Source organism: Penicillium alfredii (assembly GCF_028826965.1).
Source record: "Penicillium alfredii strain IBT 34128 chromosome Unknown utg000004l_segment0_segment0, whole genome shotgun sequence".
Taxonomy (NCBI): Eukaryota; Fungi; Ascomycota; class Eurotiomycetes; order Eurotiales; family Aspergillaceae; genus Penicillium; species Penicillium alfredii.
Genome location: NW_026622701.1, coordinates 1,539,956 through 1,560,227, shown reverse-complemented (window position 1 = coordinate 1,560,227; position 20,272 = coordinate 1,539,956). Strand labels below are relative to the sequence as shown.

Here is a 20,272-nt window from a genome sequence, read left to right as displayed (position 1 = left end):
TCGGGTTATCGAAAAGCTTGATATTCAGCTAAAAACACCTATACCCCCCGAAAACAGCTAGGGTAGTTAAAATAGTCAATTCTCGCTAAAAACGCCTCAGAATCCAAGTTAGCTATATCGATAGGCTTTATCAACCAAAGCTCTACTAAATTATCGCTCTCATACCCCACCAAGTCCAACTAACGTGGCGCTAGATTAACTTATCAAAGGCTGTCAACTAGCGATATATAACGCTACAATCCTCGCGTATAAAAATAAGGTTTTACGCGTAGCTAATAAGAAGCAGAAGCAAAAACGAGCTAGATCTAATAGGCAGATACCTCGAGATCAAGGCCTATCGGTCTAAGAGGCTCATAAGCTAATATCAATGACGAACCAAGCCTCTTGAAGCTCAATTAACTACCCCGGCAGACTATCAACAAGCTTCGCAGCTCTCTACCAGAGCGCCACCTCGCTGTAGCAACTACCGCGAATTAGGTCATCGAAGATTACAGTACCCAAAACGATGAAATTGGGTTTTTTTTTTTGTATATATAAAGGCGTTGTGGCGAATATAAATCAATTTGAATTCTATATACTTGGTGGGGTGGCCGACTCGCTTGTGGATTACGTTAAGACTATACTATATGTATCTTCACAGTATTTATTTACCCACCTTTATATAACTAGTCTTGGTTATTATAATATAAGATGAATCTCTAATAGGTACCGTAGACCTAGTTTTACTATGAAAATAAAATCCAATCATTCCTTTGCTAGGAATGATAGGGTCTTTTTTTTATACTCGGGTGAGCTTGTGATATTATACCCTGTGATTCGGCCCACTCGGCAAGCCCTTGCAAAAGTGGCCTAGGCAGTCTACTGGTAATAGAGGCATACGACACAAAATTGGACCCTAAATATAGAAGGATCTGGGTTCTGGATATAAAGACAATAGAAGGTCTAATAAGCCACAGGTTTAAGCTAGGCATAAGCAAGGAAGAAAAAGTTCAGCGGAAAGAGTACAAGTCATTAAGGCTAGTCCGTAGCCCACTTTTTTCTTCTTCTTCTTCTTCTGAATAACAACTCTAGCAAATTCTTACCTCACGTCACTAAGCTAGGTACATATTAGGCAAAAATCTAACATGCGAGGATCCTTACCAAAAATACGCTTCCACAACTTAGGTTGTGTAGTGTAATGGTTAGCACCCCAGACTCTGAGCAGAAACTTGTTTATTCTGGTAATCCCGGTTCGATCCCGGGCATGACCTTTTACCATTTTTTTATAGACCTAATAATGTATTCCCCCTCACAGTAACCTTCTCACCGAGATCTCCTCTCTCCTTGGCAGCCGGGGAGACCCATGTTCCAGCGGTCATCTTGCGGAATTGTACTATATACAGAATATAAAAACTACTGTAGACGAAAGCGTGTATTCTTATGTGTAATGGCCAATAAAATCAATAACTCCAAGACAAAGATCAAACAAATCCAATTTTCCAAGAGTAAGACCATTGCAAGAATGAGATCTCTTGGTTGGGCCACCGCGATAGCCTGATTGTTCAAGACTTATCGTCGGTTTTCTGTCTTACCCACAGAGCCTTGGTGGTAATGTAAGGGATGGGATCGACCGGGATGAACAGTCTTCTTTTGTTTGGATGGCAAAATTCTGAGCGGCAAGCACGTTCCATAGCGTGATAAATGGGTGGAGTGTCTTTCGTCCATTGGGGACGGACCTCGGTTTTGCCCTCTGTGCCGCAAGCTTTGCATTTCGTACTGACTGGTCTTTGAAGCTCTTCAGGAGCTTCGTCGAATTCGAAGAGGTAGTCTTTAATACCCGCGCGTAAACGCCCATCCTTTCTGGGTTTTGCAGATAAATACTCCAGACTTCCTCTGACGTACCCAAACTCCGTAGACGCCGGAATCATCCAACGCTTTCGCCCATTGCACTCGTCTGAATCACAAACTGATTGTCGGGCGATGTAGAGTCGCGTATCCTGTGACCAGAAACGAGGCTCTTCATCTGAATTCGATGGTCTGGCGCAGGCTACACATTTGCGTTCCACTATAGAGCTTTCGAGAGGAACCATGATATACGGTAGCTTGGCCTCAGAGGTCATTGATAAAGAAGAAGGCGTTGCAGGCTTCAATGGAAGTGGATTTGGTGGCAGTTCAAGGTGCTCTGGTGTAGAAACCACAGGAATGACTTTCATGACGCGTTGAATCTTGTCTGCCAGGCCTGTATCCACTGATGGCTCCTTGGTCTCGGGCTGGGGTGAAGGAGATGGGTGTCCACTTGAGATGCGGGAGAGTATCTTCTTGTCTGGTCGAACCCAAGGAATAGCGTCGTCCAGGGAATTGCATATCGCCGACAAGATCTGAATTCACGGGCGACGTAGATTTCAGGGCTAGCTCGGCAGAAGCGTGCAACATTATCCGATCGAAGCACTCTCAAAGAACCAGAGCACTTGAGAGGGACCACCGAATTGGCACGAACCTCCACAAATTCGGCAATAGTGTGGAAAACCATAGATCTTTGGGTAGATGATCTATGTCTGCAGAAGAGGCTGAAAACCATGCGCTTGAAGCCATCTTGCAAATCGTCGCGGACCTCATCAGGATGAAATGCCTCCTGGTATGCATGTGCTAGATCATCCTCAGTCGTAACTGGGTCACCCGAGAAATTGGCTTGTCCGCTTTCCAACCAGTCTTTCATAGATCCTGGCAGATCTGCAAAGGTGTACACTTCGTCCACCCTGGACCACAAAGTATTGACCTGTCGCTCTGCCAGTTCGAGCAACTGCGTTCTCATATGATCCTTCGCTGGAACAGGGCCAATTGGCTTCTCAGAGGTTCCATCAGATATCTCAAGTTTGTTTTGGACATATTGCAGTCTCTTCAATCGCTTCGTTCTGTCAACAAAATACCATGCATCAAGTTCTATATCTCACTTCGTCAGACTTGAAAATTGAGTACGCTCTGTTAGGTTGATATTCGATGCGGAAAACCTTCCATGGCGGGTACCTGAGTAGGTTGATATAGCTAAGGCTGTTTTTCGAGTCCTTGATGTCAGATATGATTCAAAAAAAGTCTTTGTACTTGACAGCAAAAATGAGATTTAGTCATTATGAATCTTGAAGTTGACAAGGCATTGTCCAGTTGATGAGATGCAGATTAGATCTTGGCGTCATGTGGTGGGGAAGCTTCGGATGCGAACAATCAACGTCTCTCCTTGTCCCCCCGCACGGAGTTGGACACTTCATGTTATCTAGCGAACAGCAGGACAGTCCATGTCTCATTTACTTTTGTTCTGACCCTGCCCGGAAGCCCCTAGAGCAACACCATGGCCTCCGAACCCCCCGAGGAAGCTATCGCGAACTTCGTCAACTTCACTAGCACGACGCGTGAGCAAGCCATCAGCTTTCTCAAGGTCGGTGGTGTTTCTCATGTAAAAGGAACAACGCAACTAATATATCTGTACCACCAGGCCAACAACCTCGACTCTCAAAAAGCCATCAATGCCTACTTCGAAGATCCAACGGGACCTCAGACAAAGGTGACAACCACTCACGCGCGGTACACTTCTGATCCACTTCCTAATGACTTCCTCAATAGCCAACGGAACAATATGGTGAAACTGGTGCACCTTGTATGTCGGCCTCTCAGCTCGCTTTTGGTGGCTAACATATCCCCGCTCCAGCATTTGATTTCGGTCAACAAGAGATTGCACCTCGAGTTCCAGCGACTGCGCCACCCTCTCGTCCCCCATCTCGAGCCAATATCCATGATACACCCCAACCCATAGGGCCCCATAGCTCTACTGCGACTGCCACACAAGGAACCACGGGTGAGGAGCTCCGACAAGAGCAGCCATGGTGGGGACAATGCTGATTTGCGGTTACCTTGATGTATAGCAAGTTCTGGGCAAGGACTGAGCTTGGCAGATCGCGAAGAGCAAGAAATTCAGCAGGCAGTTGCTATGTCACTGAATCAGGGCCTGGGACAGCAGGAGACCGGTGTGATGACGAGCAGCCAGCCACACTTTGGGAAAGCAACTAGGGACCACTACGATGAAGGGGATTGGGCGATGACGTTGTTCAACACTACATCCCAGGAAGTCATCATTAGTCCAGACCCCGAGGATCGCAAGCGAGTGGATGGCGAGTCTGCATTCATTCGCCCGACCCACAACAACCTCTACCTGGGTGGATTTCTGACGATTCTTCACGAGATCCCTTTGGCTCGAGAGGCTCTGCTACTACGAAACAAGGTCCTTTTTGACTATGGGCATGATCCCCAGTGGTGGAACGGGCAGTCGATCAACCTGCCCAAGATCGTGACGGTCCACGAAACCAAGGACGGCGATAGTGACTGGGACGACATCATCCATGAAACACAGCGGTTAATGGCGTTCTTGGATCTTACGGACCGCGCCTTTGGCAGTGGTGATGCACTGTCAAACCTCAAAAGCGTATCTTCCACCGCCTCGGATTCGGAAGAAATTGTCGCCAGGTTTTTGGAAACGTGGCATGGCGCAGCTATCCGGGCCGAGCCTGAGAATCCATTGGCAACGACATTCTTGTCACATGCTTACAAGAAACCGCTCTCGGACGAGTATGATGAGCCTCTCTCCCGGGAACTCTTTACCCTCGAGCCTTGCGTGGAGCCGCGTCATGGGCAAACCCTCTACGATGTTCTGGACACAGCACTGTGGCCCGACAGATTTGGCGAAGAACTCGACGATGTGTGGCTAGAGCACTTGTCCGAGGTTCTCGTCATCAAGCTCGATGCCCCTGAACAAGCAAAATCCGTGGACGTCAAGGTCCCCGCTGTGTTCTATCCGGATCGATATCTGAGCAGCTGTCGTGACCGGACGCGCGAATTACGCACCAAGAAACTCGAGGTATGGGAAGATGTCTTAGGCCTGGAGCGGCTCATCGAGCGCTATACCACTCCACGGAGGCCCGTGGGCAGCTTGACCATCAAGGCGCTCTTCGAGAAAGCTGCTGTTGCAGTGCCCCTGGCTTTGTCGAAGAACATTGCCAATGGAATTGATACAGTCAGCCCCGAGGCCGCGAGTGCAGAAGCAGAGCGGCTGGCAAATGAACTCAAAGCCGTCTCCTCCAAAGTTGAGGCCAAACTACAAGGTAGAAGAGACTCTACTGTAGTGTTGTGAGTTTTATTCGCTAACGATCTGCAATCAGAGCTGGAGCTCGGAAAGCAAAAGGCCATGGAAACTTTACGCAGTTATTCCAAGACTCTCACCGAGCCCTCCGAATCCCCCACGGAGCCTCCTCTCCACAAGTACACGTTGAGAGGAGTCTGCACTGAACCGCACGTAACCTACATCTTGAAGCGCAATCATATCAGCACGTCGAGTGATGCAATGGATGTCGATGGCGCGAAGACCAGCGACAGCGACTATCAGTGGTGGCGGATCAGCTTTTCGGCAGAGGATGGCAAGACTCGACAAGCTGAAAAACTGAAGGCCCAGGGCGATGGTGCTGCCACGCAAGACGGCGATGTCGTTGGTTATAGTGCCCGCAAAGTCAGAGAGATCGAAGTGCTCCGCGCGGCGCGCGAAGAGTGGAGATCTGTGTTGCTGGTCTATGCGAGTGAGAAGGCCATAGGCGCTCACACAGAGCCTGCACCGTCACAGCTTCAGGTATGATAGGTAGAGACCCAGTGTCCGGCTATGTGCTAACTATTTGATAGGGATTTGTGAAAAAGGATAATGATGCCTTCACAGCTGAATTCGAGCAGAACGCAGCCAGCCCAGGAGACAAGCACCAGGATAGCCAGCAGCCTCAAAAGCAAGTGTCTGGCAAGCAGCAACCAATAGCCCACACAGGCCAGCAGGTGAATGTTTTCGACTATGAAGTTCCCGGGTTCGAGCATGAGCAAGGCCCCGGCCAAGAGATGACGGAGAGGGCCGGGTCGAGCTTACTGGGAGCAGGTGCTGCTGCCCATGCACCGACCTCAAGCGCTTCGGGTATCCAGTCAGACTGGAAGACCGATGACGACGAGGAAATGGCAGACCACGTGGAGAACGCAAAGACGCACTGAGCTTCCTGGTGAAGACGTGCACGAGTGACGAACACACTTTTCGTAGAGCGAGAATTCAGCCAAAGCGGAATGTGCCCCAATAATAAAAAAATACTTGATGATATTTACCTCATAGCATCGTAGACTACTTGAATTTACCTTTAATATTATGAAGAAACTGTTGACATCAAGCAACGGTCGTAGACCTCGCGATAAGAAGCCCCGTCCCCACATTTTCCGTGTTTGCAACCAGCGCGTCCACCTGTTTCTCCAACGCAACCCCAACGCCACCCCTTCTGAGACTGATTCTGGCATACAATGGCTCTCGAAAGCGACGCCGTTGCCGGCGCCACCATCGAGCTCCTCGAGGCGCGTCTGCGCCGCCTCACCTACCTCCTCTCCGGCGCCACCGACTGGACGGGAGTCCCAACGACGCCGGAGAAGCCCGCCTCCCACGACGAGACCGTGTCGCGGCGACTCTTCCGGCTCGAAAAGGAGCTCGAACGGCTTAGTCGAAGTGTTCCGGCGGTGCGGGATGTGCTTCAGCTCCGTAAGTTGGAATCCGGAAACTATCTGATGGAGGAATTGCACACACACACAACCCCTGGTCCGATGCTCTGTGTTGCTTTCGACAATCACTGGGATATCTCCCTACGATACTGGAAGATTAAAAACCAAGACCACATGGTTTTCAATTCATTCGCTAATGCAATATCCCATGAATTTTCCGTTTAGACGACCGCTTTCCAGACCTCTTCCAACCCCCAAACCCACACACCATCCCCGAAGGCCTCACCCCGCGCGCCCTCGCCTCCATCGTGCTCTCCTACACAACCGCGTTCCCCGAAACCGCCTCGCGCCTGACCTCCCTCAAAGACCTCCCCATCCCCGAGGCCCACAAATCCGCCGCCCTCGTCGAGCTGCAGCCGCGGTTTGACCGGCTGGCGCAGACTCAGTCGGAGCAGGCGGCCGCGATCTCGGAGCTGCGTGTGCGGTCGGCCCGCGTTCTGCAGCGCTGGTATGAGGTTGGGCTGGTGGGCAGTGGCGAGTGTTGGGCTGAGTGGGAGGGGAGGTTGGAGGATGTCGAGAGGGAGGTGCGGAGGACGGAGGTTATTCGGGAGAGGCGGGAGAAGGAGATTTAAATTCTTTCTTTCTCTCTGACTCTCTTTCTCTCTCCATCTCTGTTGTGTGTGTACTTGGTTTATGTCCTTGTGTTTTCTGGGTTGGTATGATATCCTTTTGTGGTTGGGTGTTTGGATTGGCGTTGTCACTTGATACCAATTGCAGTCTCGAATTTAGATCTTAAGGGTTCGATGTGATCTATGTTCCTTGCATACTTCGAGTTATACCATCGATGCCTCTGGTATATATTCGAGGGTAGTTGATATCTGACCTCATCTGCAGTCACTGGAATGCTGGTCAGAACCATGGATTTAGGGGCCGAACGCAAACTGGCGTCAGGTACCCGAACCATCCGAGCTATAGACCTATAAGGGAAAGTTGGGGCATGGTTTTCGGTGTGCATGAGTCGTATTATTATATGTTTTATACATGATATATATATTATGAAGAGCACATCAGACACTCCCATAATCTCGGCAGTGTCGCACGTGGGCCGGTACTTAATGCCTAATGCCGAGAGTGTATATATGAGGCCGAATAGGGTAAATCTCGAATCATGCTGTCTAGATCGAACAACAGCAGAACTACTGTTCACCACGTAAAATAACATATAACAAAAAACAGGAAAATCCAAGAGTCCTAGGAGTCGAGACTGGACGATCCGATCGAGCCCCGGTGGGGCTGTGGCGTGGTTGAAATTTCTATTGCTGAATTGCTGGACTTGAGGATATACGTTAATAGAGTGAATTAAGTCTGCAGGGAATATATTTTTTTTAGATATATTCTTATATTCTTATATTCTTATTCTATTTAGAAGTAGACTCTCGAAGAATCACTATCCATGGTGCCCATGAGTCGGTGATAAGCACAGGCCGGGCGGGGCCTGCGCTAGCTGCGATATTTATAGATCTCCCCTGGATGTTGGTAGAATCGAACAATATAATAAGAGAATATGTTTAGATATAGATATAGATATATATCATATAAGTGATCTTAGAGAGCATACTGATTCCATAGATTATATTATATACTATCATATACTATCCATAGTGAATAAAACAATCACATCTGAAACTTGACCAGGGGCGGAGTTGGCTTGGGGCCGGGGCCCACGTAGCACTTTCTCCCATTTCCCCTGCTTTTCGCTCGTTTTTTCTTTTCTTTTTTTTTCGCTCTTTCATCCTTTCGTCTTAGCCCCATCCACTCGTTCTTTTTCTCTGCTTACGTTGCTTTCCTTTCTCCGGCCTGGTGCTGTTCTCTGTAAGGGGCTTCTTTCCTTGCCCAACCTCTGTCTCTCTGCCCTTTGGCGCCTTTTTGTCTCAAGGTACGTTTTTTATTGCTGGCTCCTTTCTCTGGTCCTGCCTTTCCTATATTTCCTATGTTTCCTATATTGTCTACAAGGGCCCCCAGACCCAGCGCGACTTTCGCCCTGTTGGACCCCACGCGACCGAAGCCTCTTGACTCCCCGTCCATTTCCGTCCTAACAATCGCATTTAGTCTCTCATTCAACCCCCCTGTCACCGTCGGCTCTGCGTGAGACACCTGAGTTGAAGCACCGACGCGACATATATATCACCCCCGATCTCTCAACTCCATTCGTTCTTGTGTGGGGGCATCTAGCAGCAAGGCCGACCAAGCCCCTCTTCGACCTCCCTTTTCCCTCTTTTTTTGCAGTTTTCGTCATCCGCACCGCGTGAATCGACACACCATGGGCAGATTTCGTCCGAGCAACATCCTAGGCGATCCGTTCGCTCTGGCGACCGTCTCCATCTCTATTGTACGTGCTGGCTACCCCCCAATGGCTGGGGGGCATTTCGTTGCTGACCCGACCTTTACTTTCTAGCTGGCATGGCTGATCGCGTTCATCTCGTCCGTCATTGGCGAAGTCCAAACGGATTTCTACCCCAACTTCTCGTGGTGGGCGATCTGCTACATGTTCTGTCTTATTATCGGTGTGACGATAGTGTTTGGTACAGACACGGGCCATGTTTACAACGTCGCGGTATGGATTTATCGATGAGGATGTCCCCGTGTGAAAATGCTGATGTGATGACTCTAGCTTGTTGGATATCTGGGTTGCGCTCTCGTCCTGACTTCATTGAGCGCCAACAACGTCGTCTACAAGTCCAAGGGATCCTTCCAAGCTGCCGGGGCTGGTTTCATTCTTCTGTCAATGGTGGAGGTCATTTGGATCTTCTACTTCGGCTCCTCGCCCCAGGCCACGCAACGCGGTTTCATCGATTCCTTTGCCCTCAACAAGGAACAGGCTGGCTCCTACCGCGGCAGCCGCCCGATCTCGACGCGCCCGGAAACTATGGTGACCAGCCAGACGCCCCAGATGTACACGTCGGCCCAACTCAGCGGCTTCGAGACCTCGTCCCCCCTGTCTGGATACCCCGGTGGTGCACCAGGCGCGGAGCGTAACTCGTCGCTGCCTCGCTTCGGTGCCATGCCTACCAGCCCAGGCCCCAACAACGCTACGCAGGAGGCCAGCGAAGTGCCGCAGCCGACCGAATACCCGTACCGCGCCAAGGCCATCTACTCGTACGATGCCAACCCGGAAGACGCCAACGAGATCAGCTTCGCCAAGCACGAGATTCTCGAGGTATCCGACGTGAGCGGCCGATGGTGGCAGGCCCGAAAGGCGAGCGGAGATACCGGCATTGCGCCCTCGAACTACCTGATCCTCCTGTGATCTCTGTTCGTACGTGTGATGTCTGGTTTCTCTGTTTCGGTTTTCTTTTCTTCTTTCCTGCCATTTCTGTCGCAAAACATTGTTCTCCCTTTGATACCCTTCGGATCCTTATCTCGATGTGTGTGTGTGTGTATTTCCCCTCTACTTAACGTGATGTCTTGATGGCCACCTTTTCTTTCTTGTCCCTTGGATTTCTGTACGCAATTCTTTCCTCTCCTTTTCTTCTCTTCTTGGCACGTATTTATTTCTGGTTTGGTTATCTTGTGTGAGGTTAATCTGTTTGGCGGGTGGTTGGCCCGCGTGTCCATTTATTTCATTTCTTGTATTGTGTGTGGTTGCCGGTGCTCTTTCATGCTTGGGAAAACCCTTGGTTTGGAATCCGAGGTCGAGTACAGACCTGTGGACTGCCACCTTGTGCGTTTTATTTTCTCTGCAAGATCAAAAGTCGATGTGCGTATCAGCATCTAGCACCAATTTTTTTTTTGAATTTATCCCACGTAGTTCCATATTTTTCTGTTTATCTAGCTAGGGTTATAACCTTGGAAGTTCGTATATAGTCCACTTTGCTCTAGAACATTTCTTTGGAGTGCCTGGTAAGTCCACCGGTTCGACCTTGGCTCGCCCTATTCGCAACCTCGGGTCTTTCATCTTCCCCACCACTTAGACCTGGTTAGTTGCTAATTATGCAATTGGAAGACTATATTTTATTCTATGAAAAGGATTATTTGGCAAATCAAGTCAGATTACTTTGTTTATAGGATATAGAAACCTCCCATGCAAGTCTTATTAGAGTTCTTCCCCTACTAAGATATGAATAGAAGTCCGATGGTTAAGTCAAGCTCATCATTCGCCCCTATCGGATACACAAAACAGATAAAAGAGAAAATTGGGCCTCAGGAGTGGGGGATAATAGAGGGGCAGATGAGAACACTCATGAGAATGGGGCTAACATCGAGGGGATCAGCTTTACCATTAGGGTTGATAGCTCGAGAGATTTCTGCCAATTCTTTCATTTACCGGTAGACAAATTCGGTTTCTCTCTCGCTCTCTCTGTCTCTCATGCATCCAAAATGAGCCCGGCCGAAGAACAAAACACGCTTGATACTTTGGCAGGTGTATCCTCCGACAGCGATGACATCGCCGAAACAATCTCGACCTCGAACTTCCAACAAACGACACCCGTATGTTCAACAAGACAGATGCATATCTTCAACCTAACTGTCCTTCTAGCAAGTTATCAACAACATGAAGTCGATGACTGAGGAAATCATCGAGAAGAGGGTTACCTTTGGTAAGAGCGAGCAGGAGACTTACAAGTTATTCCAAGAAGCAAGTTCTCTCCGTATTTCCAAGAGAGAGAGAAAAAAAAAAGAAAACAAATTTTAAGGTGTTCAATAGCTCGTGACAGCTCAGCAAAAGCTTCTGGCATCCTTGAAAGCCAAGCATGAGCTCTTGAGCAAAACCTCTTTTGCTCAGCCCATTACGACAAGTCTTCATACTCTAGAAGCACATCTCGACACCACCTTGTGCAGCGCCATAGATAGTATGCCAACATTCAAAGAGGATGCTGAGAAGCTGAAGCAAGACTTGGACACAAGTCTAGATGAGGCCATAAACACATATAGCGAATGAGCACGGCATTACACTATGTCATCTTCAGAAGGACAATGCCAATCAGCTGAATCTTTAACACCCGGCTTTGCGCGGGGAGGAAGCATTCTCGATAACAACATAAATATATTGATCATCACACATAACAAGATCCTCCACTCTCTTCTTAAACAGTAAACACCTCGATGGACGCTTTATAGTCAGGAATATGAACCTTCCCACTAACCAAACCATCCTCGCCATTCTCATCCCGACACTGATCCAGAATCGCATCCAGATAGATCGACACGCAGACATCAGGCACACAGTTATCGGTTCCCAAGATCCCATCGGGTTTGCGACAGCTCGCCATCCGCGCATCGCTATTCTTGTCGGGGTTTTCGTTCGTTGCGCAACCGGACCCATAAGGCGAGCCACATTCACGCTCCGTCTGATCGCTAGGGTTGCTATCGGCGCCAACCTGCTTTGCTACCTCGACGGCACCTTTTCTCCAATGTGAGGAGATGTCATCGATCTGTTTCCATGTGGGACTGCCCGTCCCCGTGTTGCAATGCATCTCTCCAAGTCCGCAGCGCGTCCATGGGTTTCGGAGGCGTTCAGAGGTACGGTCTGCCAAGCAGGATACTGCCAGAGCGCTGATAAGGAAGGTGCTGTAGAGGGTTGAGAGGAACTTCATGGTTCTATTAAGAGAAGGTAATTGTTAGCATTCATGATATGTACTCAGAATAACAGCAGATGGCCACCAAGTGTTCAAGGATACCCACGATTGTTCTAGGTTGTCCTGAGTTGTGTTAGATTGAGAGGTATATAGGAATTGCTTTGAATGAATCAAGAAACAGAAGGACCCGGGCTTTCTGGGAGCCTTTATACCCTCGTCCCTGGTTTCCCATGTACATCATTTTGTGGGGATTGGCAGACCGGCAAATGGCGCATGCCATCATGCCAAGGTAAAAATAAGTCACCAGGATAGATTTAGAAAAGAAAATGCAACCCTACCCCATTCACCTCCATAATATTGTCCTCATGGTGGAGTATCCCCAGTTTCGGCTCCTCGATGAATACGTCGACAACTCCACTGAAAACTCTAAGAAGAAACAGACAAGTTTAGTATCTATCAATAGTAATCTGCATCCATAAAAGAGAAGAAGGCATGGGAACCCCTTCGCTTACTGCTAAAGACATACAGTATAGATGACTTCTACCTGCAGTTTTCTCCCTCAACTTCGGTCTCTATCGTTAAGTCACACTAATACCGCGGAACACTGCAGATTTACAAACCGATATACCTATATATCTAACTAGCCGTATGGGTCATCCCCACATTGTGGCGCGGTGCTGGCCGCCCGGCCCCTAAGTTGAGAAGAAACGCCTCCACATTTATTTTAAGAGCCTAGGTCTTTTCTGCCAATAAGACAATTCAGCGAGAGGCAATGATATAATTAAGCTAAAGTGTAAAAGAATCCTGCAGCCTTGCATGCAGGCCGGCAATTGAAGTCCGCCGTACCTATGAGAAGTATGTATGGACCAGATCCCTATTATTTGACAAACCCAAAACTCGAAATTTACGATATTCTGGGGCTTTTCCACAGAGACAAACAAGTTTGACTTGAGGAACTTTCTCTCTGCTATACCATTTCGTGGTAGACTCGACTAAATTTGTAGATCTGGTCCGTTTTTGTATAGACAAATCCGATTGTCGCGAGCCCTAACTAGCCAGGCATTGGCGGCCCCAGGTATCCATGGATACTTGCACCACAGTTTTGTTTTACCGTTGCCATCTCCTCTCATTTTCAAGGTTGGAGGGGGCTAATACAAGTGCCCCAAGCGGGCACAAGCGTCTTTTCTATACTTGGCTAAGCGAGGGTCCATTGCCGAGAGGCTACGCCATTCCCGCTTTTTGGTTTTCTCTCGAACTCGATATCCTTTCCTCTTTTATCTTTCCTGTTTTGCCTCTGAAAGAAACGGCCAGCCTGGCTACCCATGGGATATGCCTTGACTAATGTTGACTTTCTAAGAAGCTGGTTTCGGATTAATTCATGCTCCGGTCCAGCCCGTGTCAGCCCTTGATAGCGCCTCGAACAGGGAAATTGTTTACCCGACCTGGCATTTTGTCGCCTCCTATTCTTCTCGGATGAACAAGATCCACGTCCACGTCCTACCGAAGATTGATTTGTATCCACTTTTTATTGGCTGATTTAGTCTAGTCCCATCTCCCTCACCCTTCAACAAAGGCGCCGGTTTCGAAGAATGTCTCAAGATCATGATTCGCTTGCCATGCTGAAACGTCGTCGCTTGCTTCGCGGGGAGATCACATATGCCGCCGCAAAGGAACAAGACTCTAATATTCTCCATGAACTGGGATATAGGGATCAGAAGATCCGATACTTTACCCATCTGTACCGAAGTCGCAAACTGATCCAAACAATCGTGGCCCACCATCTCGGCCTCGCTTCCGCGGACACATGTCATATTGTTGATGTGGAGGACTGGATACATGGCAGCTTCAATGTTTGCATCCGAGTTGATGTCGATGGCCAAGGACAAGATCCCGGGAAACGATTGATGATCCGATTTCCATTGCCTTACCGAATTGGAGAGAACTTGTACCCAGGCAATGCGGATGAGAAGGTCCGTTGTGAAGTTGGGACTTACGCATGGCTCCAAGAGAACTGTCCAACTGTCCCTATTCCACAGCTTTATGGGTTTGGGATGTCCACTGGCCAAACTGTATGTCCTCCATTTGCGTGTCTTCCAATAAGAATTATTGCTTACAATCCTAGTTCACCGTTCTCGATAACCTGCCTTTTATAACCCGCATTATTCAGCGCCTGCGCCGCCGACTGTTAAATTGGTTAAACTATCCGACTCCATCCCCCTACGTTCAACATCGAACCAAAGATCAAGTTGTGCTGGGCACACCCTATCTTTTGATTGAATATATCGATCAATCGAGAGGTAAAATGCTTTCTGAAACATGGGAGGAAGGGCGCCACAATTTCAAATTGCGCAAGAACCTTTTCCATGGCCTCTCCCGCATTATGTTGACTTTGGCACGTACTCCATTACCAAAGATCGGGTCCTTCATTCTGGATGAAAACGGGTACTTGAGTTTGAGTAACCGGCCTCTTACCCTTGAAATCCAACAACTGGAAAATGAACACATTCCAGTCGATATGCCGCAAAATTCAACTCATTCCACTGTCGACTCTTATGTCAATGACATCCTTGCATTCCATGAAAGTCGGCTTCGCCACCAGCCTAATGCAGTCAACAATGTTGCAGATGGTTTCTATCAGATATCCGCATTGATGGTTATGAGAAGTGTCTGGTCTTGTTTTTTCCGTCGTGATCTCCTTCGAGGCCCATTCTTTCTTAACCTCACCGATCTTAACCAAACCAATATCTTTGTTGACAACGATTGGAACATCCAATGCCTTATCGATCTCGAGTGGGTATGCTCTCATCCAGTGGAAATGATTCATCCTCCGTACTGGTTGACGAACCAGGCTATTGATTTGATCAGTATAGATGACTACGAAATTCTTCACAAAGAGTTCATGGAGGCCTTCGCTAAGGAGGAGATGAAAATCAAGCTACCATTCCGTCTCTATCCTATTTTGCAGCATGGATGGGAGAGAGGAACCTTTTGGTGTTCTCTTGCGCTCAGTAGCCCCACGGCACTGTTCAAGATCTTTTATGACTTCATTCAACCGAGGTTTTCTAAGGCTCACGACGATCCAGCTTTTTGGAAAATCACCATGCCCTACTGGACGTTCAATGCCTTTGAGTTTATTGAACACAAAGTGAGGGACAAGGAGCAATACGACGCCTCTTTGCGTGAAGCATTTGAATCCGGAAGTTCTCATGACTAGAGCATACAAAAATCCGATCATCTTCGCTGACTCTGCCCTTGTCCTTCGCGCTTGCTTCCCTCACCACCACTTTGGTCTTTATTTTTGAAGTCCTCTACTGCATTCTGAAGATTCAGAATAGACTTTTTCCCTCTGTTCTGCTGTGCCGCTTTCCCTGAAGAAGAGAGCTGATTGAGTGTTTTGGCGTCCATCTTCATAGCCACATTTGCTTCTTCGATTTTACCATCGTAACTTGAATCTGAGCGTCGGTCCTCCATTTCGCTTGAGTACTAAGCGCCTTGTGCACCAGCGAAAATTGTCAGTGACCGTAAACTCCACTGCGTTGGTTTGGGTCCGAGATGGCTACCTTGTAAGCTGATGCAAAAGCCTTGTCGTCGGACCGTCTTAGGGGAATATCCGGTTGGTAAGCTGGCAAGAATGTTATTCATTGCTCTATTGTCAATAGGAAAGGCACTCACATGTAATACGAGAAGATCTAACGAGGCAAAAACGAATAGAGGACAAATATGAGTTCTCTAAACTTTCGGCCTATAGAAAGCGAAAAACAACCGGCGGGCCTTTAGGTTCAAATACTAGGAAAGTACCTTCAACATGCTAAGCGCTTATTGTGTAGTGACGTACCCTGCGAACATGCGGCTAACTCGAGAGGCACAGTCACTCCGCAGGATACTAGAACCTGATTGCTGCGTCTTGTCGTGATAGGAGTGTGAAATTCTGCATGTGTTCGGATGTACTGCAGGTGCCTATGCACGGATACAGAAAGATACAGTAATATGGTACATTCACATGAAGACTCTCGACGGTGTTTACGGTTGACCCTGGCCTTGCTGGAAGAATATTAGAGCGGGAAAATTAGAAAGACTCTAATATTTGTGAGGGGGAATATTAACAGGTCTGGAATAAAAAAGACCAGAAATTTCTACGGTTTTTTATATTCCCAGAATCCCAACCCGTTAATATTCCCCTCTCAAAATTCAGAGTCTTTCAACATTCAACTTTTTAACCACCAAAATCATATCGGAACGTCAGCCTTAAGGATGCTTCCAGTTCTATGGAAACACGAATGAGCCGGATCATCATCGTATGAAACAAAACCCTTGTCAGAAAGACCTTTTGCGGCATTTCGAGCCATATCTCTGCATGTAAATATAGCACTATACTGTTTACGGTTAGTCATATCGTGACCCCAGCGCTTGGCAGCGGTAATAAATAATGGCATAAAAATAGATGCTCGTATGGTGCGCTCAGTAGGCACGGATATGTAGTTGTAAGATTCCGCGCAAACAGGCCAGGCCTATTTCTGACACGTCTGTCAATCTGACAATAAAATGAACTTTTTCCCCGAACTTTCCACGGCTTGAGGTTAGATACATCTGGAACTGCCCCTAGCATGTATCTATCTTAGAGATTCTTTCCATGACCTTTGAGTACCATCCAGGCTTTCCTCTCTGATACAGCCTCATCGCCGTAGCCAGATATTGTCGGCTGGAGTCCTGTAACGCCATTGATAGACGATATCCCTCAGTCAAGCCAATTTCTTTTTCCTTCTCAATAACCATAGCAATATAGTCTTCCCTGTCCACGAATTTCTGTTTGTCTTACACGTCTTTCGGGAAGCCCCTTTCATCGTAGTCCCATGGCGCATCCATATCAGGCGGAACCACAGACAGGGTCAATGGAAACTCGCCCGATATCTCCCAGGGCTCAGCAAATGCTGTTTCCCAGTCGATGACACCAAGCAATTGGTAATTGTCATCGGAGAGCCTTCCAGCTGAACTACCGACCAGCGATTTAAAAAAAGAGGTGGATAACAATAATTCATCCGCCAGCGAACCGGCTGCTTCTTTCAGGCGGTCTTCTGATAGACCGAACTTTAGCGTTAGCGGCCTATACCTTGAAGAATTCGGTAGCCGTTTCGAATGGACCGCCTAGACCCGGAATAGGACCTTGTTCGTACGAGCCGTCATCGTTCTTGCGAAGAATAGTCCCGATTTTTGGTAGCTATATTCTCGACAGCTCGACCTAGGATGTGGAAAATAACATTAGTAAAATCTTCCTCATCATAAAACTAGCCAGCTATTGTAGAATACCTGAATTTGCGCTATTCTAGAAAAGACGTAATTTTTGTGGTTGAGCGGCATTTTTATACTGAGATCCATTCCCACATTACCTCTCAGGCAGTCCATCAGCATAAACTGTGCCATCACCTTGCAGTTGGGGTTGAGTTCAACAGCATGGATTTGTGGGACCGGGATCCTGCTCTCCGTCTAGACGAGTTGGATCGTGTTGTGCTCACACTTCATGATGCTTCTTGCTGTGTCCACCGTGTCTTTGTCCTGTGGTACAGGCTGCATTCGGAGCCGTGCTATCCATCTCACATTGTCATTAAATTCAATGATGCGCACTATGTGATTGAAGCCAAGGCCAATATCAGGTAATAACCTGCATTCCCTTCCGCTTCGCACTGCGGCTGCATATTCAATGAGCGAGGTCCAATCTATGGAATCGAGGGATTGTTGGGCTCTTAGCCGCAGCGTTTCATCAGTGAGGGAAGAGAAATAGGACCATCGGTAACCTGTAAAAGCTTCGCCACTGCCTAGAATAGCATTAGCAGAGGCTTGGCATCGTTTGCAAATGCTAAAGAGTAGCAGTCTCACAAGACATTTCGAGTTTGTGAAGGAAGCTAGCAGAAGAGCACTATTTGTTTTGTGACAGTTCTTTCGAGATAGAAGTGATTTATATAACGCTTGGGGAAAATGGCGGTAAGGGTATGTGCCCACTCCCGAGGAATCTCAGATAAATACTGTAATTTGCCGCGCCCTTAGTGTTTTTAATTCTGTAACATGGTTTTCAGGGTAGCAAGGTTATTGCCGCGGCCATTTCGACGCCCTGCCGCACCGAAGACGAGGACCCGTCTGATCGCAATTTTGATTCAGCAGTTGAACAGCGAAAACGAGGCTGTTAAACAAGGAAGGGTAAGGAAAAGAAATGAGTCCCTAAAAAGGGTTCGCACTAAGCCGAGGTCTAAACGGTTAAACAGGGTCGTGACTGCACATCTCAGGTCCTCCGAACGCTTTAGTAAAAAGCCAAGCCCAGGCCACCCTTTGCTTCAGTGAGCAGGTTGAAATATGTCCTCGGGGAACTTTTCCTCACAGGGTAAGCATTCCCCTTTAGCATAAGGGGAACCATCCTACGTAGGCACTGCTAAATAGACGGGCATCCTATGTAGGCACGGCTATATAGGCGCATGGCGAATCACCCGCGGCGTGGGCCAGATCAGGCTAGTGAGTCGTGGGCGAGTCGCCATGTAAGAGCAGCAAAAAGTAAAAACAACACGCAAAAGAGCAATATATTCTCCGCACCTGGGAATTTGAGCAAAAGCGCCTTTTATCCTAGGAAGCCAAACAGTACTCCCAGGAATCATTCAGTCTCCCAGGAACACCCTAGACATAGGTAGACCTTGACAAAACCCGCCCGCGGGAGTTGAAGTGACTCCCAACTCCCAAACCCGCCCGTCCGCCCTCAGGAAACTCCCACGGGACTCCCGCGGGCCAAATTTTTACATAACTTTCCCGAATTCCTAGGATATAAGCGTTTTGGGGTGCCCCTATCAATACCCAGAAATTTATATAATTACTTAATCCTCTGAAAATAGATAGAATATTTATTACTATATTATTTCCTAACTACTAGGCTTTATCGAGTTAGAAAAATACTTCTATTAATATTATTCGATAATAGTAATACCGGCCAGTATCTCTGGCTTAAAATTTAGGGGTAGCTATCTAAGGTTACGAAAATATTCTAGTCTCTCTTAAGTCTCCTCGCAGAGAATAGGATTAGTCTAGTATTAATACTTATTAGGCTAAGTAGGGGCTATAGACGCTAGTATTATAGGGATGATTAGATATAAATATAAGATTTTTGTGTCTGTGTTCTGGAAGATAATCACGTCAAGATCGATTTAGGCGGTTAGGGTTATAGAATAGGGATAAGAGAATAGGAGGGTACGAGGACACCGAGAGGGAGAGAGACACGTATCTTATATATATCTAACCAGACTAGGCGAGGAGGGAGGGGAGCTATCTTTAGCGTCGTTTTGGTCGCGAGTAGAAACGGGGAGAACAACTTGTTAAGGTCGAGCGCCAACATCAGGATAGGTAGATGACTACCCGTGCTTGGCGGGTGCAAAATAGTAGTGCTACCGGGTAGTAGGCGGCTCGCCGTTGGTGGATACGGGTGGAAAAGGCGGCCGTTTCTGGCCTCGAAAGCGGTCATTTTCGGCGTCAATTTCACAGGTCCTTATATTCTATTTGTAAAAGTGATCGCCAGCTATGCCGAGGGAGTATTCAAATCTGGTCATCACTTTTACTGAAATAAAATTCAATTCTTCTTTATTGTCTTTGGACTGAGTTAAATACTCACGTATAGTGGGGTCTTGTTGCTTATTCTCAGTTTATAGCAATCAAAGTGATATACCCAACCAGGAATGTCCTACGGCAGGTATGGCTGCATTTACAATGAATTGAACGGCTCTTGAAGTTTCCAGTCGGGCATGAAACCAGAAGTAGGGTAAATCTGCCTAGATTAGAGCTGTTCACATGTTTTTATATTCCTTTGTCGAAGTCTCCCTGAGGAAGAGCAACGGCCATCGCCAACTCATGCAGGCTGCTCATTGGTGTCTCATTAGCGTGGCTGAGATAGCTGCATCGTGGCCGGGAGATCAGCGAGCGCTAAGGATTGCCTGTGTGACTGAGCTTCCCCTCTTTTGCTTTCTCTCTTTCTCCCTTAGCTTCTGCCCGAGGGAGCGTTGTCCAGGTGGACATAGCGGCTGATCTCGTGTTGGGCGAGGGACAAGCCTGGGCAGGGTTGCAGCAGATCCCTATTTCACTCTCCTCAAACAGCCAGAAGGTCATGAATTAACCTCCCAAGGATTCTGGCTGTCACA

General features: G+C 47.8%; 8 protein-coding genes across 8 annotated transcripts; 5 read left to right on the top strand and 3 right to left on the bottom strand.

Annotated features, from left to right (window-relative positions):
• Window positions 1-1,541: 1,541 nt before the first annotated feature.
• NUU61_002243 (uncharacterized protein) lies at window positions 1,542-2,791 on the bottom strand (the record flags this gene model as incomplete). Its single annotated transcript, XM_056652825.1, has 2 exons — window positions 1,542-2,357; window positions 2,477-2,791. The coding sequence occupies 2 exons, from the start codon at window positions 2,789-2,791 to the stop codon at window positions 1,542-1,544; spliced, it is 1,131 nt and encodes a 376-aa protein (XP_056513892.1).
• A 531-nt stretch (window positions 2,792-3,322) lies between these two features.
• On the top strand, window positions 3,323-6,045 carry NUU61_002242 (ubiquitin-associated-like domain-containing protein; the record flags this gene model as incomplete). Its single annotated transcript, XM_056652824.1, has 6 exons — window positions 3,323-3,535; window positions 3,595-3,628; window positions 3,680-3,826; window positions 3,894-5,126; window positions 5,184-5,644; window positions 5,695-6,045. 6 exons carry the CDS (start codon window positions 3,323-3,325, stop codon window positions 6,043-6,045), a joined length of 2,439 nt encoding a protein of 812 aa, XP_056513891.1.
• Window positions 6,046-6,342: 297 nt separating this feature from the next.
• Window positions 6,343-7,166, top strand: NUU61_002241 (putative nuclear distribution protein RO10; the record flags this gene model as incomplete). Its single annotated transcript, XM_056652823.1, has 2 exons — window positions 6,343-6,574; window positions 6,760-7,166. 2 exons carry the CDS (start codon window positions 6,343-6,345, stop codon window positions 7,164-7,166), a joined length of 639 nt encoding a protein of 212 aa, XP_056513890.1.
• Window positions 7,167-8,854: 1,688 nt separating this feature from the next.
• sho1 (osmosensor SHO1) lies at window positions 8,855-9,841 on the top strand (the record flags this gene model as incomplete). The annotated part of the gene is made up of 3 exons (XM_056652822.1): window positions 8,855-8,923; window positions 8,990-9,148; window positions 9,206-9,841. 3 exons carry the CDS (start codon window positions 8,855-8,857, stop codon window positions 9,839-9,841), a joined length of 864 nt encoding a protein of 287 aa, XP_056513889.1.
• A 1,070-nt stretch (window positions 9,842-10,911) lies between these two features.
• Window positions 10,912-11,473, top strand: NUU61_002239 (uncharacterized protein; the record flags this gene model as incomplete). The annotated part of the gene is made up of 3 exons (XM_056652821.1): window positions 10,912-11,022; window positions 11,072-11,132; window positions 11,250-11,473. 3 exons carry the CDS (start codon window positions 10,912-10,914, stop codon window positions 11,471-11,473), a joined length of 396 nt encoding a protein of 131 aa, XP_056513888.1.
• Window positions 11,474-11,618: 145 nt separating this feature from the next.
• Window positions 11,619-12,128, bottom strand: NUU61_002238 (uncharacterized protein; the record flags this gene model as incomplete). Its single annotated transcript, XM_056652820.1, has 1 exon — window positions 11,619-12,128. One exon carries the CDS (start codon window positions 12,126-12,128, stop codon window positions 11,619-11,621), a length of 510 nt encoding a protein of 169 aa, XP_056513887.1.
• A 1,571-nt stretch (window positions 12,129-13,699) lies between these two features.
• NUU61_002237 (uncharacterized protein) lies at window positions 13,700-15,324 on the top strand (the record flags this gene model as incomplete). Its single annotated transcript, XM_056652819.1, has 2 exons — window positions 13,700-14,179; window positions 14,233-15,324. The coding sequence occupies 2 exons, from the start codon at window positions 13,700-13,702 to the stop codon at window positions 15,322-15,324; spliced, it is 1,572 nt and encodes a 523-aa protein (XP_056513886.1).
• Window positions 15,325-16,709: 1,385 nt separating this feature from the next.
• NUU61_002236 (uncharacterized protein) lies at window positions 16,710-17,325 on the bottom strand (the record flags this gene model as incomplete). Its single annotated transcript, XM_056652818.1, is given in 3 exon segments — window positions 16,710-16,913; window positions 16,929-17,195; window positions 17,218-17,325. Coding segments are annotated over 3 exon segments (579 nt in total), but the record flags the coding sequence as incomplete, so codon positions are not given.
• Between the last annotated feature and the right edge of the window lie 2,947 nt (window positions 17,326-20,272).